The sequence below is a fragment of the Micrasema longulum genome, unplaced genomic scaffold, assembly GCF_059751315.1.
Source record: "Micrasema longulum isolate JH-2025_06_02 unplaced genomic scaffold, ASM5975131v1 h1tg000163l, whole genome shotgun sequence".
Taxonomy (NCBI): Eukaryota; Metazoa; Arthropoda; class Insecta; order Trichoptera; family Brachycentridae; genus Micrasema; species Micrasema longulum.
The window spans coordinates 2439040-2458981 of NW_028277368.1; the positions used below are offsets into that span (position 1 = coordinate 2439040).

The 19942-nt window shown below is 30.8% G+C and overlaps 1 protein-coding gene and 1 long non-coding RNA gene across 6 annotated transcripts in view; one reads left to right on the plus strand and one right to left on the minus strand.

Annotated features, from left to right (window-relative positions):
• Nucleotides 1–17289, plus strand: part of Kal1 (anosmin-1 Kallmann syndrome 1) — a 93719-nt gene extending 76430 nt beyond the window's left edge. For 3 of the 5 annotated variants that reach the window (XM_088242791.1, XM_088242790.1, XM_088242792.1), the window contains 7 exons: nucleotides 6819–7005; nucleotides 9068–9260; nucleotides 10865–11195; nucleotides 12175–12316; nucleotides 12974–13127; nucleotides 15983–16052; nucleotides 16912–17289. In XM_088242791.1, the coding sequence (XP_088098917.1) occupies nucleotides 6819–7005; nucleotides 9068–9260; nucleotides 10865–11195; nucleotides 12175–12316; nucleotides 12974–13127; nucleotides 15983–16052; nucleotides 16912–17079 (1245 nt within the window). In that variant the 3' untranslated portion in view covers nucleotides 17080–17289. The remainder of the gene's footprint in view (nucleotides 1–6818; nucleotides 7006–9067; nucleotides 9261–10864; nucleotides 11196–12174; nucleotides 12317–12973; nucleotides 13128–15982; nucleotides 16053–16911) is intronic. The other 2 variants (XR_015825434.1, XR_015825433.1) reach the window with 2 other exon arrangements.
• Nucleotides 11054–19818, minus strand: LOC148284061 (uncharacterized). The gene is made up of 3 exons (XR_015825435.1): nucleotides 19692–19818; nucleotides 16936–17023; nucleotides 11054–11184 (listed from the first exon to the last, which is right to left on the minus strand). It is a non-coding gene; the product is annotated as an uncharacterized LOC148284061 (long non-coding RNA).
• Between the last annotated feature and the right edge of the window lie 124 nt (nucleotides 19819–19942).

Consider the following 19942-nt stretch of genomic DNA (forward strand, 5'->3'; position numbering starts at 1 on the left):
TCATCCTAACTTGTAAAGCTCGTATGTCTACCAATGGTTAAAAATGACATTTTGCCGTTTTCTGTTAGGATTTCAAATTATTTTTTATGTGTCTAAAACTCGTATATTCGTAATATTCCGTGATTTTTTTAATATCGAACAAAAAATTTTTGCCGCCATTCGCTACAGAAATAAAAACTGTTTTTACTTTCCCCTGAACAAAGGTATGCTTGGGATTTTGTAAGTTAGGCCGACGATATTTATCGTATTGTATTAATATGTATTATATCGTATCGCATACCGCGTTTACGTAATAACGCTCGTCATCGCGACGCGAAGACTAATAAAGCGAAGCGGCATATTGGCATTTATATTTTATAGCAAAACGCACCGATGGCGTATTCCTTTGCAGTACCAGGGCCAGCACTAATCACGTGAAGGCTTGTTAACGTTTGCCCGCGGCCGAAGTTACCTTCCTACGTCACAGGCTCCACCCTTTGCATGTCCAGTCGGCAAAACTATCTTATTAATTATTTCAGCGTTTCTTGGAAAGCCACAAACCCTTCTACCGCCTCATGGCAGCCTGCACCGACCGACTCGGGCAGCTATACAAACTATAACACACATCTAGGAAGACATTTTGAAAATGAAATACATCGACAGACAATCATATATTTCTGAATGAGGAAAGCACGCGGACGGTCTGCCGATGTTCCCAGACCACACTGGAATCCTGAATTAGTTAAAAACCGTAGAAATTTCAGATTGTTTACTCAGTTTGTTGGCTCTTGGGTTGAGGAATGGGAGATTCTCAGGGATGCCCCGTAATGTAGCGACCGATACTTGCGAAATACTCGCCTTTAAAAGAACGTGCAGAATGGTTGGTAATTTAAATTTTACATGCCCAATGTCTCTCTGTATGAATTGAACTAATATTTTGAGCCATACCCATCAAAGGGAAGTAGTTTTGCTAACCTTTGGTGGTGAAATTGTCAAACGTAGTACCTACCTATTAACAATCCTTTTACTATGTCTGGATTAAATTGATGTAGTTAATAACCTTTAAATAAGTCACATGTATAATCATAGAATTTACTTTTTTGTGCCTAATATGAAGGGCCTCGAAGTTGAGAAATTTTAAAATAAAGATAATTATAATTAAATCTAACGTCTTAATTTTTTTAAAATTACTATCATAGAAAAAGGCTATTGTCTTACAAGTAAATACAGTTTTTGCTCAGTTTACTCGTCTTTGCAATATGGTGATGAGGATGAATGACAATATCCGACAAAAGCCCTCCATATGATTTACACAAATTCACTGTAAAATAGTGAAAGTTGTAGATTTAAATTCAATTAAAATCGCGATATACGAAATTGAAAACTTTAAAACAGTAACTCGTTTATTGACAAAATAAAACTGCTTTTTTGTATGAGTGAAACCGATACAGATACCGATATACAGATCTACCGTCTTTAAAACGGTTTCGGGTATGTGGAGGAATATACTTTTAAATCATTTGTATTTTATTAAGTGAGTTCGATAGAGCCATGTTAGGATTTTACAAGTATTGTTTTGATAATTTGATGCTCTTGTGTACTTTGGATTACGACTTGTTTTTCTTTTGGTGTTTGAGTGCGTGTTGTATTGGGCGAATTCTTTGAATGTTTTCTTGATGTATATAGGTTTTGTGTTGTATTTTATCTTATTTTTATTACTACGTTCTTTTTCCTTTCAAAGTGGAATCTGGGAAGTAAAGCAGCGGTCCCAATTTGGAATTAATGCCGTGTTCTTTCACTGTCGTACAGGGAAACTATAATAAGGTGAATGCGTGTTGAATGTGTGTTTGATTGATCACAAATTGACAATACTGCAAGGAAAGGTACAACGAAAGCTTAAGATTCTATCTGTTTGGCCAGACATTTTCATTTACAATAATAAAATCGAAGTGGTTGATATATATCAAGGACATAAATTCAAACTTGGTAAAGATTACCAGACAGCAAAGTTGCCAAGAAGAACAGGGCTAAGTTGGGATGCTTTTGGCAAGTAGTAAGTATTTTTGAAAATAAACAAGTCTCTTTATACTTAAAACGACAAGAAACCATGTCCTTAACATGGCAAAAGAAAACAATCAGAAAAATAGCCTGAAACTAAATTGCACGAACGATCCATTGAAAGACAGATGCTCGGTGTATGTCTAAGAGACAGAATAAGAAATGAAGAAATAAGGTGCCGAATCGGAGTTGTGGATATCATGGATCGTGTAGCAAAGTTAAAATGGCAGTGAGTAGGACTCTTGGCGAGGTAAAATGATGGCAAGTGGACACCCAGAATAATAAACTGGAGACCATGGGTAAACAAAAGAAGTGTTGGACGGTCGCAGAAAAGATGGGTCGATGACATTGCCTCGATTGCCGGTAAAATATGTATGATGAAAGCGGGTGATAGGAAGGAATAGAGATGTTCGGAAGAGGTTTTTATCTAAGCAGTGGAGAGAAAAAGGTTGAAGAAGAAGAAGAAGATTCGAATTCATAGAGACTTGAGTTAAAAATGTCGATATGAGAGGTACAGTCATTCCGGGCAACATTGGAATTCAATATAACGTTGGACAAAAACCTGACTTACTCGTATATATGACTGATTACTTTCTTACTTTTACTAAAAGAATAAAAAAAGCTTTATCAAAATATTTTTTTTATTTGTGTGGTACCACCGCTCAAGCCCAAGAGTAAGTATGTTTGGGGTAATGGACACAAATTCATGTTTCTTTAAAAATGCTTAAGATCAGAAGAGTATTTTATATCAAAAAAATATAGTTCAATGTTACCCGGAGAGATGTTTTAGTAAAAAATCAAGAAATTCGTTCATCGAAAGTACTAAGGACACAAATTCATGTTTCTTTAAAAATGCTTAAGATCAGAAGAGTATTTTATATCAAAAAAATATAGTTCAATGTTACCCGGAGAGATGTTTTAGTAAAAAATCAAGAAATTCGTTCATCGAAAGTACTTAAGTCTAAAGTTACCCAAATATCAATATAACATTGGACCACCCATAAAAACATCATTACAGTTATGTTTTCATGTAATTTTATAAATTTTGTGGTTAAATTTAGTTATATGGAGCATTCAGAACACCAAATAATTCATAAATTTGCAGCTGGCTCAATCCAATAAAAAAAATATTAGGAAAAACTTGTTGAAGTGGTCCAATGTTACCCAAAATGGCTGTACATTCATTTTTGTATAAAAAATACCATCTCTTTTGCCATGGATGTATGCAGATATTTTGTAATATTTATTATGTATTTGTCAGCTTTAGCTAGTGAGTTATTATACACAACACCTTTTATTTTATTGGTTGGTCGGAAAAAATACCATTTTGGCAAATGCACAAATATGTACGTATCAGGCGCGTGCGGTGAATATTATCAGTAGGGATGCTGACAACAAATAATCATATTATTACTTTTAGTAAGTATGATAGTAGATATAGGTACACATCTAATTGAAATCGATATTGCATAGAATCACTTTTGTTAAGCGCGCTTTAGGTATTATATTACGAATATGGTGCTTTATAAGTTTTCCATTTTAATAACAACAATTCATAGATGATCTTTTATAAACTAACGGAGCACAGCAGCAGGCGTGTCTAGCGGTGAAACAGTAAACATTACGACAATACTTAAAACTTAAGATGTTCCTAAATGTAGGCCATTTAGAATAAAACAAAAAAAATAATAATATAATAATAATAATAATACGCTATTTGAAATTTTATGCAATACGTTATTAGGGTATTGTTTTCTTCGCATTACACGAGTTGGATGCTCTTATCTCTATGAGTCTCGTAGAACAATACCACAACGTTATGAACCTTAATACGCGTGCGCGGAAATTCGAACATGTGTAATACGACTGGACTCAAAATGAAGAGCAGTATCTAGATTTCAGCGTATATAACAAATACTATCAAGGCTAAGGTACCTTGATATTCGGAACATCGATATGGAAAATAAGCCTACATAAATACATATAGGTAGGTTTGTATACTTAAAGTATTATTTAAATTTGTAAATCACACGCGCATAAACATTTTCGGCAATAATTTTAGTAATATTTGTAGATTATTATTTTTATATTTATATTATAAAAATACGTGTAATTATTTTCAAATATTTAAGGGACGCGCCGCATCCACAGTATGTATGGGCGGAACGCGCCTGGTACGCATGTATAAACAGTTAAATAAATAAATAATATTATTTTTCAAAACTACGCATCGTTGTCCGTTGAATAAAGGCGTTATCAGCTGAAAATGTTTTCCGTTGTAAAATTTCCAATACAGGGACCTAATAAAGATAATAGATTTCACATTAAAAACAATTAAACGGAATTAATTAAAGTTTGCACTTACACATTTGATCAAAAGCTCATCTCATCACTTCTTGAACACCAATTAATCACGTATTATCGCATGGCTAATATTCTCTATAATGGCCAATTAATTGCACGACGTAAAATAAATTAAAACCATACAAATATAATATAACCCAACAATTCAATTAAAAAAAACACTGGCAAAAAACACCCTCGTGTTATGTGATTCCCAAAACAAAATTAATTAAAAATAACAATTAAATAAGTCAAATGAGGAACAAAAACGAAGTCGTACGGTTAATTGCTAGCCATAGAATTAAGAGTCAATTCTATGTTGCTAGCCTTCATACTTATTTGTGTTTATTCTGGAAAATATTGTTGCAATTATTGTCGTAATTATCGCAAAACCTACCTAATAATAATATTTATTATTTTTCAAGCTCCATAGATTATTTTATTTTTATTTTTTACTTTTATTTTTATTTTATTCAGAAAACATACAGTCATACATAAAAAGTATCAAAAACAAAGTATGTTATTATGATAGAATTAAGAATAGTCCAGAAACCGCATACGCACATCAAATGAAAGATATGAACTATTTTTTTCTATGATTTATTTTGTTGCCCTTTAAAAAAATAAGGAATATTTTGTGTTTTTCTTAATATTTTTTATTTCCTTTTTTAATTACTAAAAAAATACCATTTTATCTTTTCCAGAATATTTTTTTTTCTTATGTTACACAAAAATATTATAGCTGTCCATTATTTATTATAGGAGCAAAAATTTATTAACATTTTCTTGTATACCCACGAACAGGCCATGCCTTTGTAGGATATTTTTGTTTACTATTTTTACTATTAACATGTATTTCATTGCTGTGTAATTATGCTTTATTTTTTTAATACTCTGTTTTATCACTTATGTTTATTGTAAAAAACCAAAAAAAAAAAAAAAAGGAGTTGCGTACTGAGCGACGTCTACAAAGAAACTAATGGGTCAAAACGTAAACTTACTCATTTATGAGTAGTTGAGTCGCCTTCTGTTTGATGTGCGTATGCGGTTTCTGGACTAATCTTAATTCTATAGTTTCTTCTGTAATGCCAACAAAGTGCGTGCTTAAACAGCAGAATATATGCGTCTTCGCTCTCGATTTAAACTAGAAATTCTTTGAATGGGCGACGATAAAAAGCTTGAGCTGAAATTGTTATAACAATATTTATCATTTAAATATTTCTTCTGGAAATGTCTGCGCACGAAGCGGTTCTTGATGAATGATGCAATGGCAAAGAAGAAGGTATCTCGTGATTAATTTTCGACTTCAAAATATTTAAAAAAAACATTTTGTCCCATCTGCATCATTAATACAATTTCATAATGTTTTTCCATGCATTTAATGATAGCATTTGCAATATCCTCGCCACATGTTGGCCAGTGGCAATAATCCTGAAAGTTCTTCTTTAGAACCGGTCGACGAAATAAACAGAATAAAGGTGAGAATTGCGCAGTGTGAGCCACGTTCAAGTGGTTAAAGAGCCGCATGTGGCTCGCGAGCCGCAGTTTGCCGACCCAGAGTTGAAGAAATTGTCAAAAATGAAAGGAAAAAAAACGACCAATGTACAAAAACTTATTTTATTTATGTATTATTTTGTATCATTTTCCTTATTTAGTCATAAAAAATACACCCTTATGAACAATAATTAATACGACTTTAATTTACCATTATGTGGCTATGGTGTCACAAGAGTCTGCATGGAAAATAAGAATTGATACAGGTATCTCTTATGTTTTTAAAAGTCCTATTTTACCATAGTGTTCGGACCAAATCTATACCTACCTACCCGTCCTTCCCATTTCCTAGCGCACTCCATGTAACGATAATACTACGTGTGAGTGCCGGTGACAACATTAAAAATCAGTACAAAATCTAACATGAACGAGTGAAGTACTCAACTAATCTATCATCAAGCGAACTGTGCCAGCGTCCTTTTAGACCGCCAGCTCTATACACACTGTGCCAGCGTCTCACGACCGCCAGCTTCACCAGCTAGGTTCCAGCACTCATTATGCCTCATCATCAGCAGGTTAGTGGAGTTGCGCAACCTTCCTTCCTAACAACACAGTCCACTCTAAATTTTCCTTCTCCTAGGACGAGGTATTCTTCACACCTCGTCCACTCCTCAACACAAAGTAAGGCTTAAAATTATCAGACTATTTTTATACATTATGACAATGCATTAAATTTTCATTTTTAAAAAGCTGTATTTCAAATCATTGGTTTTTTTGCATGCAACCCGGCGTTACCTCACCGATTCCAGAGGTTTTTGGGACAGTCTTTTAAGAGTTGAATAAAAATCACAATTTATCCTAGACAGATCGTAAATAAAGACCAACTCCCTTTTATAGATATTTGTGCTATTTTTGGGTAATTTCCGTAAACTATTTTTTTCTAGTGCGTGTCCCGCTGTTTGTCCTCGCACCAGAAGGCCGGACGGTGCGCGCGCACGGAGCTGAGCGCGTGGGACACGGCGTGCGTGCGCGCGTGCGAGCACGACTCGGGCTGCCCGGGCGTGTCCAAGTGCTGCCGGCACGACTGCGGCGCGACGTGCCAGCTGCCGCGAGGGTTGGACGACGCCCCTGGTGACAAGATTTTATATAAATTTATTACAAATAACTCGATCCACCAATTTCACATATGTTTCATTGTTCCTGTTATCTTCAACTGTCTATAAAGTAAGATATAAATTTCTGTACTAAAATATGTATGTTTGTATAATTGTAACAGTAACCTGTAATTGAACATGGTTAAAAAAAAAACTCTACACGGTTTCCAGGGCCATACCACGAAACCTCAGATGAACATTTTTTATGATGTACTTAAAAAAATATAAAAAAATTGACCAACGAAACAATACGCACAGGATGCGGACTAGGGAAGCGGTCAGGTAGGGGAGGGGTGGGGGTTTGTGTAAGAGATGCTAGTCTGAGACATAAAGGATTTTTTCAATGTTCAAATCATAATAATTAATAAATGAGTTTCTGAAAAAAATCATTAGGGTTTTATAAAAAAGTTTACCCTGAGGCCCTGAGGAGTTTTCATCTGAAGTTTCGCAGTCTGGCCCTGAAACACCATGTATACATTTTCGTAAGGAAAATTGAAATAATATGTGGGATGAAGATGGATTGGCATGGGTAAGCTCAAAGTCTTATATGTTGATTGTGTTTTTGAATATATCGTATGCTATTATTTTATTGCCCTTGTTTTTCTTTGTATTATTTTGGTTCAGTTTTTTGTACGTGTTTTTTCATGTAACTATTATAATTTAATAACTAGATAAATATTAGATTAATAACTTAATAACTTAACTTAAATGGAAAATAATTAGATTAATAACTTAATAGAATTATTTTCAATTGTCTATAATGTAAAATCGAATTTTCTGTACGAAAATATGAAGGTGTAATATTGCAATAAATATATTATGCAAACTATGTTGAGAATCGTACCGGTGACCTTTTTCGCGGCAGGCAAACGGTACGGTACATATGAACACCAATTATTATTATCTTTATAAATCATAACTAAAATAATTTTAGTCTAGATTTCCAAAAAAGTTACTGCCATCTATAGGCAAATAGCTGAAACATGTTAGTGAATATGGCTCTGATCCAAACAATAATAAATAATTTAGATAAATAATACTATTATCTAAAAAATTAGATACCTTCATTAATTTATTGAAAAGTTATACAAAATATGAATTGTATGATTTTGGGAACTGTTAAAAGGGTTGTAAATGATAAAGTTAAATATGTTTTTTGGTTTTGACGATTTTTATTTATTTAGAATTGTTCATCAGTAACCAGGTTTCTTCGCAACCTAGATCTCTAGATCTAGGTTGCGAAGAGGTTGCGTCTAGAGGGCTCTAGCCCTCCTTACGTTAGATTTAGTTAGCATAACGTACTAAGCACTTGCTTACAAGGGAGGGAAGAATAATATGCTCCTATTAATTTACAAATGTGTATATTCCCGTCCCTTTTCAGTAAGTGACGGAGAGCTAGATCCAGGGCTTTCAAGGTCCTCAGACTGATAGGAGACTGAAAAAAACCTATTTTACTCATCATATAGATCATATTTTAATACTAATTAGGGTTAGGACAGTGTTTTTTGCACATAATAAGTTGCCATTTCTTAACAAATGTGGGCTCCCGCCGTCCTATAAGGCCTTCAATAAACGATCTTTCGGCTTTATTTGGTGGAACCAAGAGATGCAGAATTGATATAGGAGGAGGCAATAGTGCTGGCTGGTGAAAGGGTCGGGTCTCCTGGAGGTATCTGGTGATACCCACATACTCTTATTATTAGCGGATGTGAAAAAAAAATATATAGATCATCTTAAACTCACCTTTTGATATTATTCTATACATGTTTATGAGTTTCTTTCTCAATATTTGTGTTATTTTTATTTTTATGCTTCATTTCTTATCCTTCTTATAATTCTTGTATCTTGCAAGCTGTGGATTAGGATTACATACCCAGTTATATTTTACTTGTATGTATGTAAATGTAACTGATATTTTTTTACAGTTAAAAAAGTTAATAAATTGTAATTAAAATGAATTTCCACCAAACAGTAAAGCTTCAACTAAAAACTGTCATTAATGAAAATCAATAATAAATGGGTATTTTATTTGTTTGTAGGCTTGCCAAGTATACCCAAGAACATCACAGTTTGGGAGAGGAGGCGAGGTCGTGCGGTACGTGTCCGTTGGTCATACTCGACAGCGTATGATTCCTTACCATTACTGTTTGTCATTGAAGAACGACATCATGTTGGGAAACATTTCACGGAGTCTAGAATGGGAGAGTGGACACCGAGGCAACGCTCACAAAGGTATGATGTATTATGTACTTTTGATTAGACTTAAATCATCTTAGGATTCAGATATATCAACCTAAATTTTAAATATCTGTTATGTTAAATAAATTCAATTATGAATAACAACATAAAAGATGACACAGAAATGAAATACGTTAGGTAGTAATTTAAATACAACATGAGAAAAAACATACTTGATCTATAATACTTATAGTTTAGTTAGCAATAATTAGTATTAGATAAATACCGACTCTAAAATATTTACTTACAACCCATATAAATTGACTTGGTGAGTCTTGTAATTAACATTATATTCGTTATTGTATTTATATATGTTTTAAATAAAATAAAATAATTTGCAGCAAAACAATGGGTCGTAAGTAATCAGGTCGAGAATCGGTATAATTTGCATTGCAATGACTTTTTAAAATTTTGAAAAAAGAAACATTGCTATCAGTTCTCATGTAATGGTAAATAAAATTAATTGATTTATTTATTTTACAGAAACAAACAGCCAACAATGATGTAATAACAAATAAAAAAGATATGGTTTCAAGACAGACCAGTAAAGTTTCTAAATAAAAATCATACATATTAAATTGTGGTACAAAAAAGGGTGTGTTTGTGTATATTTGTATGATAGTAAGTGTAGAGGTATATTTGTGTAGGAGTAAGGGAGTGTTCAGGTATGTGTAAACGTGAGCATCATTAAATAGCAAGCGGGAGCGTATCACAGGCAGAAAGAATGATTCTTAATTTATTTTAAAATAAATTAAAGGGCATGTTAACTATATCAAAAGATTAAAAAAAACATTATGGTTTGAGCAAGAACGATAGAGGAAAGATTGTTGTGTAACGATAGAGAAAGGAGTTCTACAGACTGGCAGATGGAATAAATACTTATTACTGACATAATTTGACGGAATTTAATGTTATATCACATAATTGGACATAAAAGATTATGAATTTGATAATTAACCTCCCCAAAACCTTTTTTAATTTTTTTGAAAGTTTTTTTTGTTTTTTTACAATATACATAAGAGGTAAAACAGAGTATTCAAAAAATAAAGGATAATTACATAGCAATAAAATACATATTAATAGTAAACAAAAAAATCCCACAAAGGTATGGCCTGTTCGTGGGTATACAAGAAAATGTTAATGAATTTTTCCCCTTATAATAAATAGACAGTTATAATATTTTTGTGTAACATAAAAAAGAGAAAATAAAATATTCTGTAAAAGATTATATGGTTTTTTTATAGTAATTAAAAAAGGAAATAAAAAATATTAAAAAAAAAACAGAAATATTCCTTATTATTAAACGGCAACAAAATATATGATAGAAAAAAAGAGTTTATATCTAAACAATTGTGTATTTACTTAAAACAGTTAAATTGTTAAACAATGTTTATTTTTATTTGTTATTATTATGTATATTTATTTATTATTTTTTTTAAAAGATAGTGTTTGCATAATTTATTTTCTTTTATTACTATAAACAATAACTTACCAGTAAAAATAATGAAGTTTAAATCTAACAATCTATAAATCAAAAGTAAAAATATCTGTATTTATGCTGATTATGATATTAATAAAAATGTTGTTTTTTAATACAGGTCTAATATTTCCTTGAAGAATGTCGTAAAACCAGGACGATGGTATCAGTTTCGTGTTGCTGCTGTCAATGAAAATGGAACCAGGGGTTTCTCCAAACCAACAATTCCCTTCACCACGTCTCATGGTCCTCGACCTCCAGGCAGTCCCAAGGAGTTGGCAGTAGATGCACTGAGATATGTGAATGGATCTCTCGGAGGGACATTAAGATGGAAGGCTCCAGCATTCTCAGACCTTCCTGTTCACAAGTATAAAGTGTACTGGAGTAGACGACTCAAAGGAGTAGAGGATCTGTTAGATTCAGTTCTTGTTCGTCATCAAACTGTTGGGAAGGTAAAAAAAACATATTAAATTAAATTTAGACACTTTAAAAGAGCGAATTAAAAAAAAATTGCATAAAATTGACAAAAAGTATGTTACCTGTAGAATGCAAACAAATAATATGTGAATTCCGTTTGAACAATGTAATGGGCGCTATCATCTTTATTTTTACTTTAAGATATGATTTATTCACTGGTAAGTTAGAAAATGTTTTCCCCAAGTTTAAACAGACTTGTTTTTTTTGCATAATCAGTACATACACATTGTAAGAGAGCACAAAGTAAGAATCTTTAGATTCTTCTAAAGGTGTATTTATTGAAATGTTTTAAAACTTTAATCCATTAAATATATTAGCTCAGAATAACTAAAAATTAAGCTGCTTTATTAATTTACTTAGGTATGTTTAATCATTTTATTTCAAATATTCTTACACTGCTATAACAGTATGTGCATCTTCACTCAATTTATTGGCACAATAATGAATTATCTTAGAAGCAGTTTAAAAATGCTTATTGAGTGGTGAAAGCAATAAATAAAATATATGTTACAGTGTGCCTCAGAAATAATGGTTTAAAATGCAACAATTCAACGTTGTTATTGTATTTTCAATAATTGCATCAATCATTGGAAACATTACTACACCAATAGCATAATAGGAGGGTGGGTGCCATATAGTAATTAGACACTCTAAATCTAAAAGTCAAAAATATGTAAATGAATTTATCTCCACCAACAAAATAAATACATTTTTGTGTTTTTTTTTTAAATGAACGCATTACTTCTTTTTTTCCATTAGATTCAGAGTGTCTAATTACTTAAGCATGTTCAATTACTATAGCACCCACCTGTATAAATAAAGTTATCAACTTTTAACTGTGTTAACAGGATTCATTTCTGATGGTATTTAATTATGTTCTAATGATGAAATAAATACAAATAAGCAATGGTTTGTTGATGCATTGCATTAATTAATGGAATAACTGTTTTTTAGGACCAGACCATGTTTGATTTGACTGATCTCCAGCCACGATCACTTTACTTTCTGCAAGTTCAAGCATTGGCTCAGTTTGGAACTACAAGACTGAAAAGTGAGAAGTCAGCGATAGTCCTAAATACAACTAATTACGCAAACGGTATGTAGACCTAAAAAAAGTAGTGAAAATATGCAGTAATATTGTATGTTTAAGCAAGTATGGCTTGTCATTTTTGATTTTACTGACAAATAACATTATATCACAAGATAATACATTTGTTGCAATTCAACTCTTTTAGTGAATCCTTAAATAAAAAGTCAGTTTGCCTGTGTGTAATTGTATAGTCTAGGTAGAATGCAACTATCTTGTCTCTAAAGCAGGCATTATACGTGAAATAAGATGCTGAACTTTGTAGGGTCTGTCGGGTATTACAATTATGTACCTACATAGTTAAAATATAATTTAGTAAAAATTACTTATACGAAGAGGGCAATTTTGGTGAAAAATAACTTAAGTTGTATTAATTATAATATATAATAACCAGAAATAGTAAATACGAATTCAACATTATTACTTTTGAAACAAAATACATGTCTTCTCGAATTTATTTTAAGGGGAAGCATCATGTTCTTTTCAAAGCAATGTTTATGACTATTCAATATAAATAAAAAACGTATCCGAATTTTCAGTTTTTTAGAATACTAACACCATGAATACTAAAAGTAATTATATAAATCATTGATATACAAAAACTATGTTAAAATTGTGATTTTCAATAATTTTATTAATGTTATATAAGACATACTTTTGTTTTAGAATCTGCTGTTCATACAGACGGAAGCAGTTCCAAGAGGAGTGCAGAAACACGAATAGAAGGTCTTTATCTACAGGATTTGTATTGGCAAAATGATCAGCTGGTGGCTTATATAGCTTGGAGGCCAGTTCGTGCTAGACCAGGAAGACAAGAAAAGTAAAAAGAGAACAGACACTATTTCGATGTTATCAATTTTGATTGAAATTATTCCTTATTTACAAATATATACAGCTTATAGATTGTAGATGGGGAAGTTTAAATACGAGTAATAATTGAGACAACAATGAATGGACAAAAATAACTTTCTAAAACCAAAGTATTTGTTACATGTCTTCTGTTATTTCTAAATCTGATAACAGTATTTTAAAGTATTCTAAAACTCTAATTTTTTTATTGCAATAATCCTAATTGTGATGAGTCATTTTATATATTTAAAAAAAGTATGGAATCAAAACTAAATATGTTTTTGTTTGGGAAAATAATATTTGACAAATGAAACAAGAATACCATAAATATATGGTTAAATATGAGTAGCAAATTGTTTTCACCAAAAACATTCAACAAAAAATAATATTGAAGTTTTAAATTATGGGAGTATTTAACACCTATTTATTATTTTACTGTAGAATGCATGGTAATAAAGTTAGGGCAGTTAAAAAAAAACATTTCATTAATAATACAAAAGTAATTTAAAAACGAGCATATATTATATAGTTTTTCAAAATATTTTACTTTATGCATGCGCAGGGTACCTGAATTTATTTTAATGCATTTTTATGCAGTATGTACTCTTTATGCTGTGTGTGTATATATGTACATAATTTTATATGTGTATGCATTAAGCATGATTCATATCTTAAAATTGAATTAATCAATGGGTTTATTTTATTATAATGATGACATATTTACTTTGAAAAGTAAAGTTAAATGATATTTATACTGTTTTGAGTTCAGTTCAGTGCAGAAATACTGCATTTATTGGCAAAAAAATATATTGTTTTAAAACCATTGATTGATTTAATTAGCCTGAAGTGAAGGTTTGTAGAAAGTTTGCTGTTGTTAACAAATTAACTTTGATTATTTATCTAATTTCTAAATTGTAATTAATTTATTTAATTAATATTTGCTTTTCAATAAATAATGATGTATTTTTTATCTTTGTTAGTAAGTGTACTTTGTATGTGGATTGTTAATATTTGTGTTTCTTAACATGATACTAATATTTTTTTTACATTTATAATATATTTCATGCGACAAGTAAATATTATTATTAAATTATGTGAAATATTATTGCTTGCTTCATAAATGTGAATTTATTTTTCATATAATAAACAGCGCCCAAAAGGGCACCGAAGTGATTCTGCCATATAAATACACGAGGACAAATGCACAGATATTAGAAAATAGTCATTTTTACATGTAACACCTTTTGAATTCTATCCCTTTATCACTACTTATCATCACTCAGAAATCCACCTCCACACTCGTTCATTATCATTACATTATTATGTTTCAGTTTCATATATTGTTTAGAAATGGCGTCATCACCTCCACAACAACTAGCACAAAAATTGTAATATGTAAATCTTTAAATACAAAATAATCTGTTGCTACTCTTGAATTTTTATGGTGGCAAAAACGAATGTAGGTTGTGTTATCTTACAAGCGATATTCTTTTGTTTTTTGTTATGCTTTTGCTTTGAAATGCAGCTAAACTTATCATTGTGATCACAGAACAACAACGGATGTGCAAAAATGCGACACTAGCTTTTTAAAAAATATTTGATCTTGAAATAGTTTTATGAAGGCCCGGCTTGAAAAAAATAAAATCTATTTAACTAACCCGAGTATCAAAGGATATACTTTGTACTTATCGAGTTAACATAAAGTGTCGACAATTAAACCGCTCTCATGAAAAGTTGAAATAAATCACATGCGTTGGAGTTCTATGATCATGACGATATTTCATGAGTTTATTAATTTGTATGTTTTTTCTTTATTCAATAACAGTCTCTGTTTACTAAGGGAAACTTTGATCTAGATATATTTTAACAATTTTATGTAGGTGTATTTAAACTTTTGTTTTCATTAATTTTATACATTCCTAATTCTCATATAATTATACTATATACTAGTTCTTTATTGATTTATTTTGAATCATGAAATAGGGCACACATTAATATATTCTTATGTGTGCTTTAATAAAAAAAGCACAAATATTTCATAAAAGAAAAGAAAAATTATAATTTGGAAATGAAGCTGAATCAGAAATATACAGATTAAGGTGATTTCAAACCAAAATATGAAACTTATTATTCATAGATGGCGCTTTTATATTTTTTTATTGAAAAATGACATTTTTACATTTATTTTCAATGGAAATTAAAAAAAACTTGGCATGCGGAAACTTAACGCTATATTTATTGTAACAAATACCATAACAATATAATTTAGGTGCTTTTCACAAAATGGTGTACAAAACGAAAAATAAGATAACTTATGTTTTGAAAAATGATAAAAGCGCCATCTATGAATAATTTGTTTCATATTTTCGTTTTGAATCCCATTATGATTTTAGTCTAATAAACACTATTCAAATGGAATAAAAAAATATATACATAAAGAAATCACTTTCAGTTAGGTATTTTAATGTAATATATAATTTTATTATGGGTGGGAAACAAGTTATTATAACCATGCTCAAATTTTGTAAGACTTGCTTAACTTTTTTTGAATGAAAATGATTGTTATACCCGTATGCAGAGACAAAACTTAAGGTGAGGAAAGTAAATTCTAATTTTATATGCAGAGAATAACCCGAAGGTGACGAGAATAGAATGTACTTTCCTCACCTTAAGGTTTGTCTCTGCATACGGGTATTAGAATTTCCATAAAATAAAATAACTAATCAATACAATAAAAGAAAGCAGTAATTTTTATAGACATGTGTGGGCAACAATAATTTCAGTTTTGCTACATTACTAATCAATATGTTTTATATTTTAATCCAGATACTTAGTTCAATGGTGGCCAGGGCAGTGTGAGAGTGGTAGCAAAGCTAATTTGGGTGCTACATCCAATGTAAGTATAAACTGATAAGTAAATATTTTAACATACGTTTCATACAAAGTATAAGTATAATAACCTGCATACGAATTTCATATTGTCTTTACTAAGATAACCAGTTCTGAGGAGGAGTGTACAAGGTTCAATTATGATTTCTTGTTTACAAGACACTCAAAACATTTTTTAAGTTTCTCAGATTGAGTCAAACTTTTATTCCTTTATTGAAAACTTCTTTACTATCCATTTAATTAACCCTTCTGGTGCCACAAGTGAGCTATTTTGCACGTAGTACAGTGTAACATAAACATTTGTACGTATATATCTAGAATATGTTTTACCGCCAATTTAACACACAGCCTAAAATGAATAGAGATACCATTCCAGTTTTGACTCAGGATGATATCCTTTAGAAAAACTTATACCCATTGACAGTATTTTTCCTTCCTATGCTTATAAGCATTCCAAAATCTGTTGAATGTGTCTTGACATTTATACAGTTAATTATAAGGGAAAGCATTATGAATAATTTTGCAGAAAAATAATCCTCGTGTCACGGACAAAATGACGTTGAAAAGGAACATAAAGATGCCATAAATAGTGGCATATGCATTATTACTTGATTCTGTTATAAATAAACATATTTAATAAAATCTTTAAATTTCAAGAAAACTTGGCTCAGCAGCTTGGTACAGGTAGCTGTTTAGAATCTTGGAAAGACACAAAACATAATTATTATTTTCAAAATATTGACTTGTGATCATACCAACCGAGTTCCACTCAAATTGTTTCAACCACTGAAGATATTTCCTCCTAATCTTAAATATAGAACACCATTGGATATTAAAACAAAATTTGTATTTTACTTTATTTACAGGTCCCAAGATTTAAATTAATTTACCTGAATTTCGGATGCAAATACTTGGTTCGTGTAGCTTGGATTGGTGATAAAATTAACAGGCATGCTTCCGAGTTGTCTTTCAAGTCACCTTCGTGCGAACAATTCCAGAAAAAAACAAAAAGGCAGAAGATTAAATGTACTTAAACAGCCCTCAATGTTTTATGTTGTTATCTTGTTGTTTTATATTATGTGTTATTTTAGTATTAGTTTCTGAGTTACTGTAATGAATTATTTGTAAGGTAATTTTAAGCTAATGTAATGTTTGTGATTGCCATTGAAATTTTAAGTTTAAATTAGTTTTTTTGTAAAATAAATATCTCTGTACACAAAGCCACTGTTGCTTCAGAATAAGAAGATTGTGTTTTGATTACCTCCCCATTATTTAAAAATATAATTTAAAAAAAAAATTATAAACACAGAGAAATTTGATGTCTGATATTTACAAAACGTGTATTTGAATTCAAAATATTCGTAACCATTGAACGTAGTTATGTAGAAAGAAGCCAGTCCACAATTGTGAAAAAATGAGATATTGGTGATATCAGGTGCAGTAAGATCAATTCTATGTTTTGCTAAAAATAGCCAAACCGCTTTCATACAAAGAACTGTAATAATCACCTTCTGAAAATAGTGTAGTGAATTTCTCAATTTGCAGAAAACACCCACAGAACTAGAAAAATCTTATGGTACTTTAAAATTCATTAACACTGTTCAAATATATAAGAAGATTCTTGTTTGTAATATCAAAAAAACTAATGTGTTTATTGTTCATCATTTGTCAAAGTCAAAAATATTCCAACTGTTGTGTAGGTTTGATTATTTACTCTTCGCACAAAGGTGCTATTATCTCTGTTTCACTTTTCTATGGCTGGCTACTTTCTGCATAAATACGTTCAATTGATACCACAGTTAAATTTTGAGTTTTAATAATGAAATACCTATAGATGGGGTCTACATTCAAGAAGGAATGCGGTAATGTGTTTTGACGCTACCCAATTGAGTTTTGATAAAAAATAGTGTCGATATTTGCAAATATATTACATTCTATAATATCGATGAGCCAATTTTTATCATCACTGCGTTCTTTTCTCTTTCTCTTCCTAGAAAATAAGTCTTGTGGGGCACGAAATTCAAATCTTGCCAGAGGCGCTCATGACCCTAGCTGTTACGCTACAAGAGGTTTGGCTGCTTCGTAAATCTATGTAGTTTAAATTAAAAGTCATTATGAAATACTACTATTTTAATAATGAACACAGTATTGCTTATTCATTTTATTTGTTTATGAACATTTCGATACATGTACATATTATACATATTGTACACTTTTAACATTAAAATTTTTACAAAAACTAATATCTCACAAAGCCACTTTCTGTGGCTTGTTCAAGTTGTGGTTCTGTGGCTAGTGTCACAGACATATAAATCAAAGGTCAGAGGCTCGAACCCCACTCGAACACAACTCGGTTCCCATTTTCTAATAGCAAGTTATTTACAATTCGTTGAAGCGGTCCTTAAATTTAAAAGTTTGGGTAAATCACAAAAACGCAAATATTTTTGTTTAAAATAGAAAAAGGGATTTTTCGTTAATTTTGGGAACAGAGTTCAGGTTCAGATTCAGAATTTTAGTTCCGAAATAAAACAGTATTTATTGGTTAAAATACATACAAGCAATGAGGAACATCAGCTCTACCGGAAATTGTAAACAATAAATGTTTTCTTACGCGGAATAGAGCCTTGAGACGTCACACATGGAATAATTTCAGAAATACAAAACTTCTCATTGAGCTTATAATACGATACACAAAAGTTAATAAAAAAAAATTGTCTTAGTTTAAGAGTCTATTAACAAATAAAAAAAAAAACAGCTAAACTGTCTCATTTACAATGCAATATTTTTTGGTAGAAAATAATATAAAAAATAAAAAAGCTTCATGTATAATACAAATAAATTATTGATTACTTCAGATACCTGCAATTGGAGTAGCTACCGATTTCGTGCCTTACGGAAAAGGGAATAATGGTAATAAATAGGATGCGAGATGTGAGCTAAACATCCCTCATATCAAATAGCAAAGTAGTCGGAGTACTCTATGTACAAATAGAAGAAGTAAAAACGAGAACACTTTAGGTGCGCGTCATTGATAACGCGCAAGCTGTATATTAACAAAAGATGGCGCTAATATTTTTCTAAAAAAAACAAAAAAACAAAATAAACTTTTAGATAAAAAACATAAATATTTAAGTACAAAGGTATTTATGATAATGAAAATTAAGAAAAAAATTGCTTCATAAAAACACCTTTACTAAGCATTCATTTTTATTAAATACGTTACAAATAATAATTGAATACGGTTTTAGTTTGGAAAAAAAAGAAGAAATTTATCATAGGAAGTACATGAGTATTAAAAATGAGTAAATTAGAAACAGCTTGAAATATGCAGAATCTTAAAGATAACACAAGTAAATTTCATTAGCTAGATTTGGTTAGTAGGATTATCAGTTTAATTAATTTCATTAAAAAATATATTGAAAAAATCGACAAGAAACAATAAAAGAGATACGAGTATTGAATTTAAGTACGTATTTATTATTTTTCTCTGAACTCAGTGAACGTATTAATTACTTATGCTATCGTAACTAAACAAGCGAAGACGTATTATGAAAACAATAAAAAATTAACTATATAATATTTAAAAAGTCCATATATATTTATGAATCTACCATTTGCAAAGAAAAGCAGAAAGAAACCATTTTACCTTGACACAAATTTTGGGGGTGCAGATTATTGGAATCGTTGCAGTTCTCTTAAGAATACGTCTAGATTTAGTTTAATCTTCCGTGTCCTAGATAGGTCCTGGATTATAATAAAATTATGTACGGCGGCATGTACGTACAGTCATAAATACATAACCGAGGACCAAACCTTCCAGCTCACACGTGCATTTGCGCATACCTATTGCGCAATATACCTAGGCCCAACCGCAACTAACTTCACGTAGCTCCAATG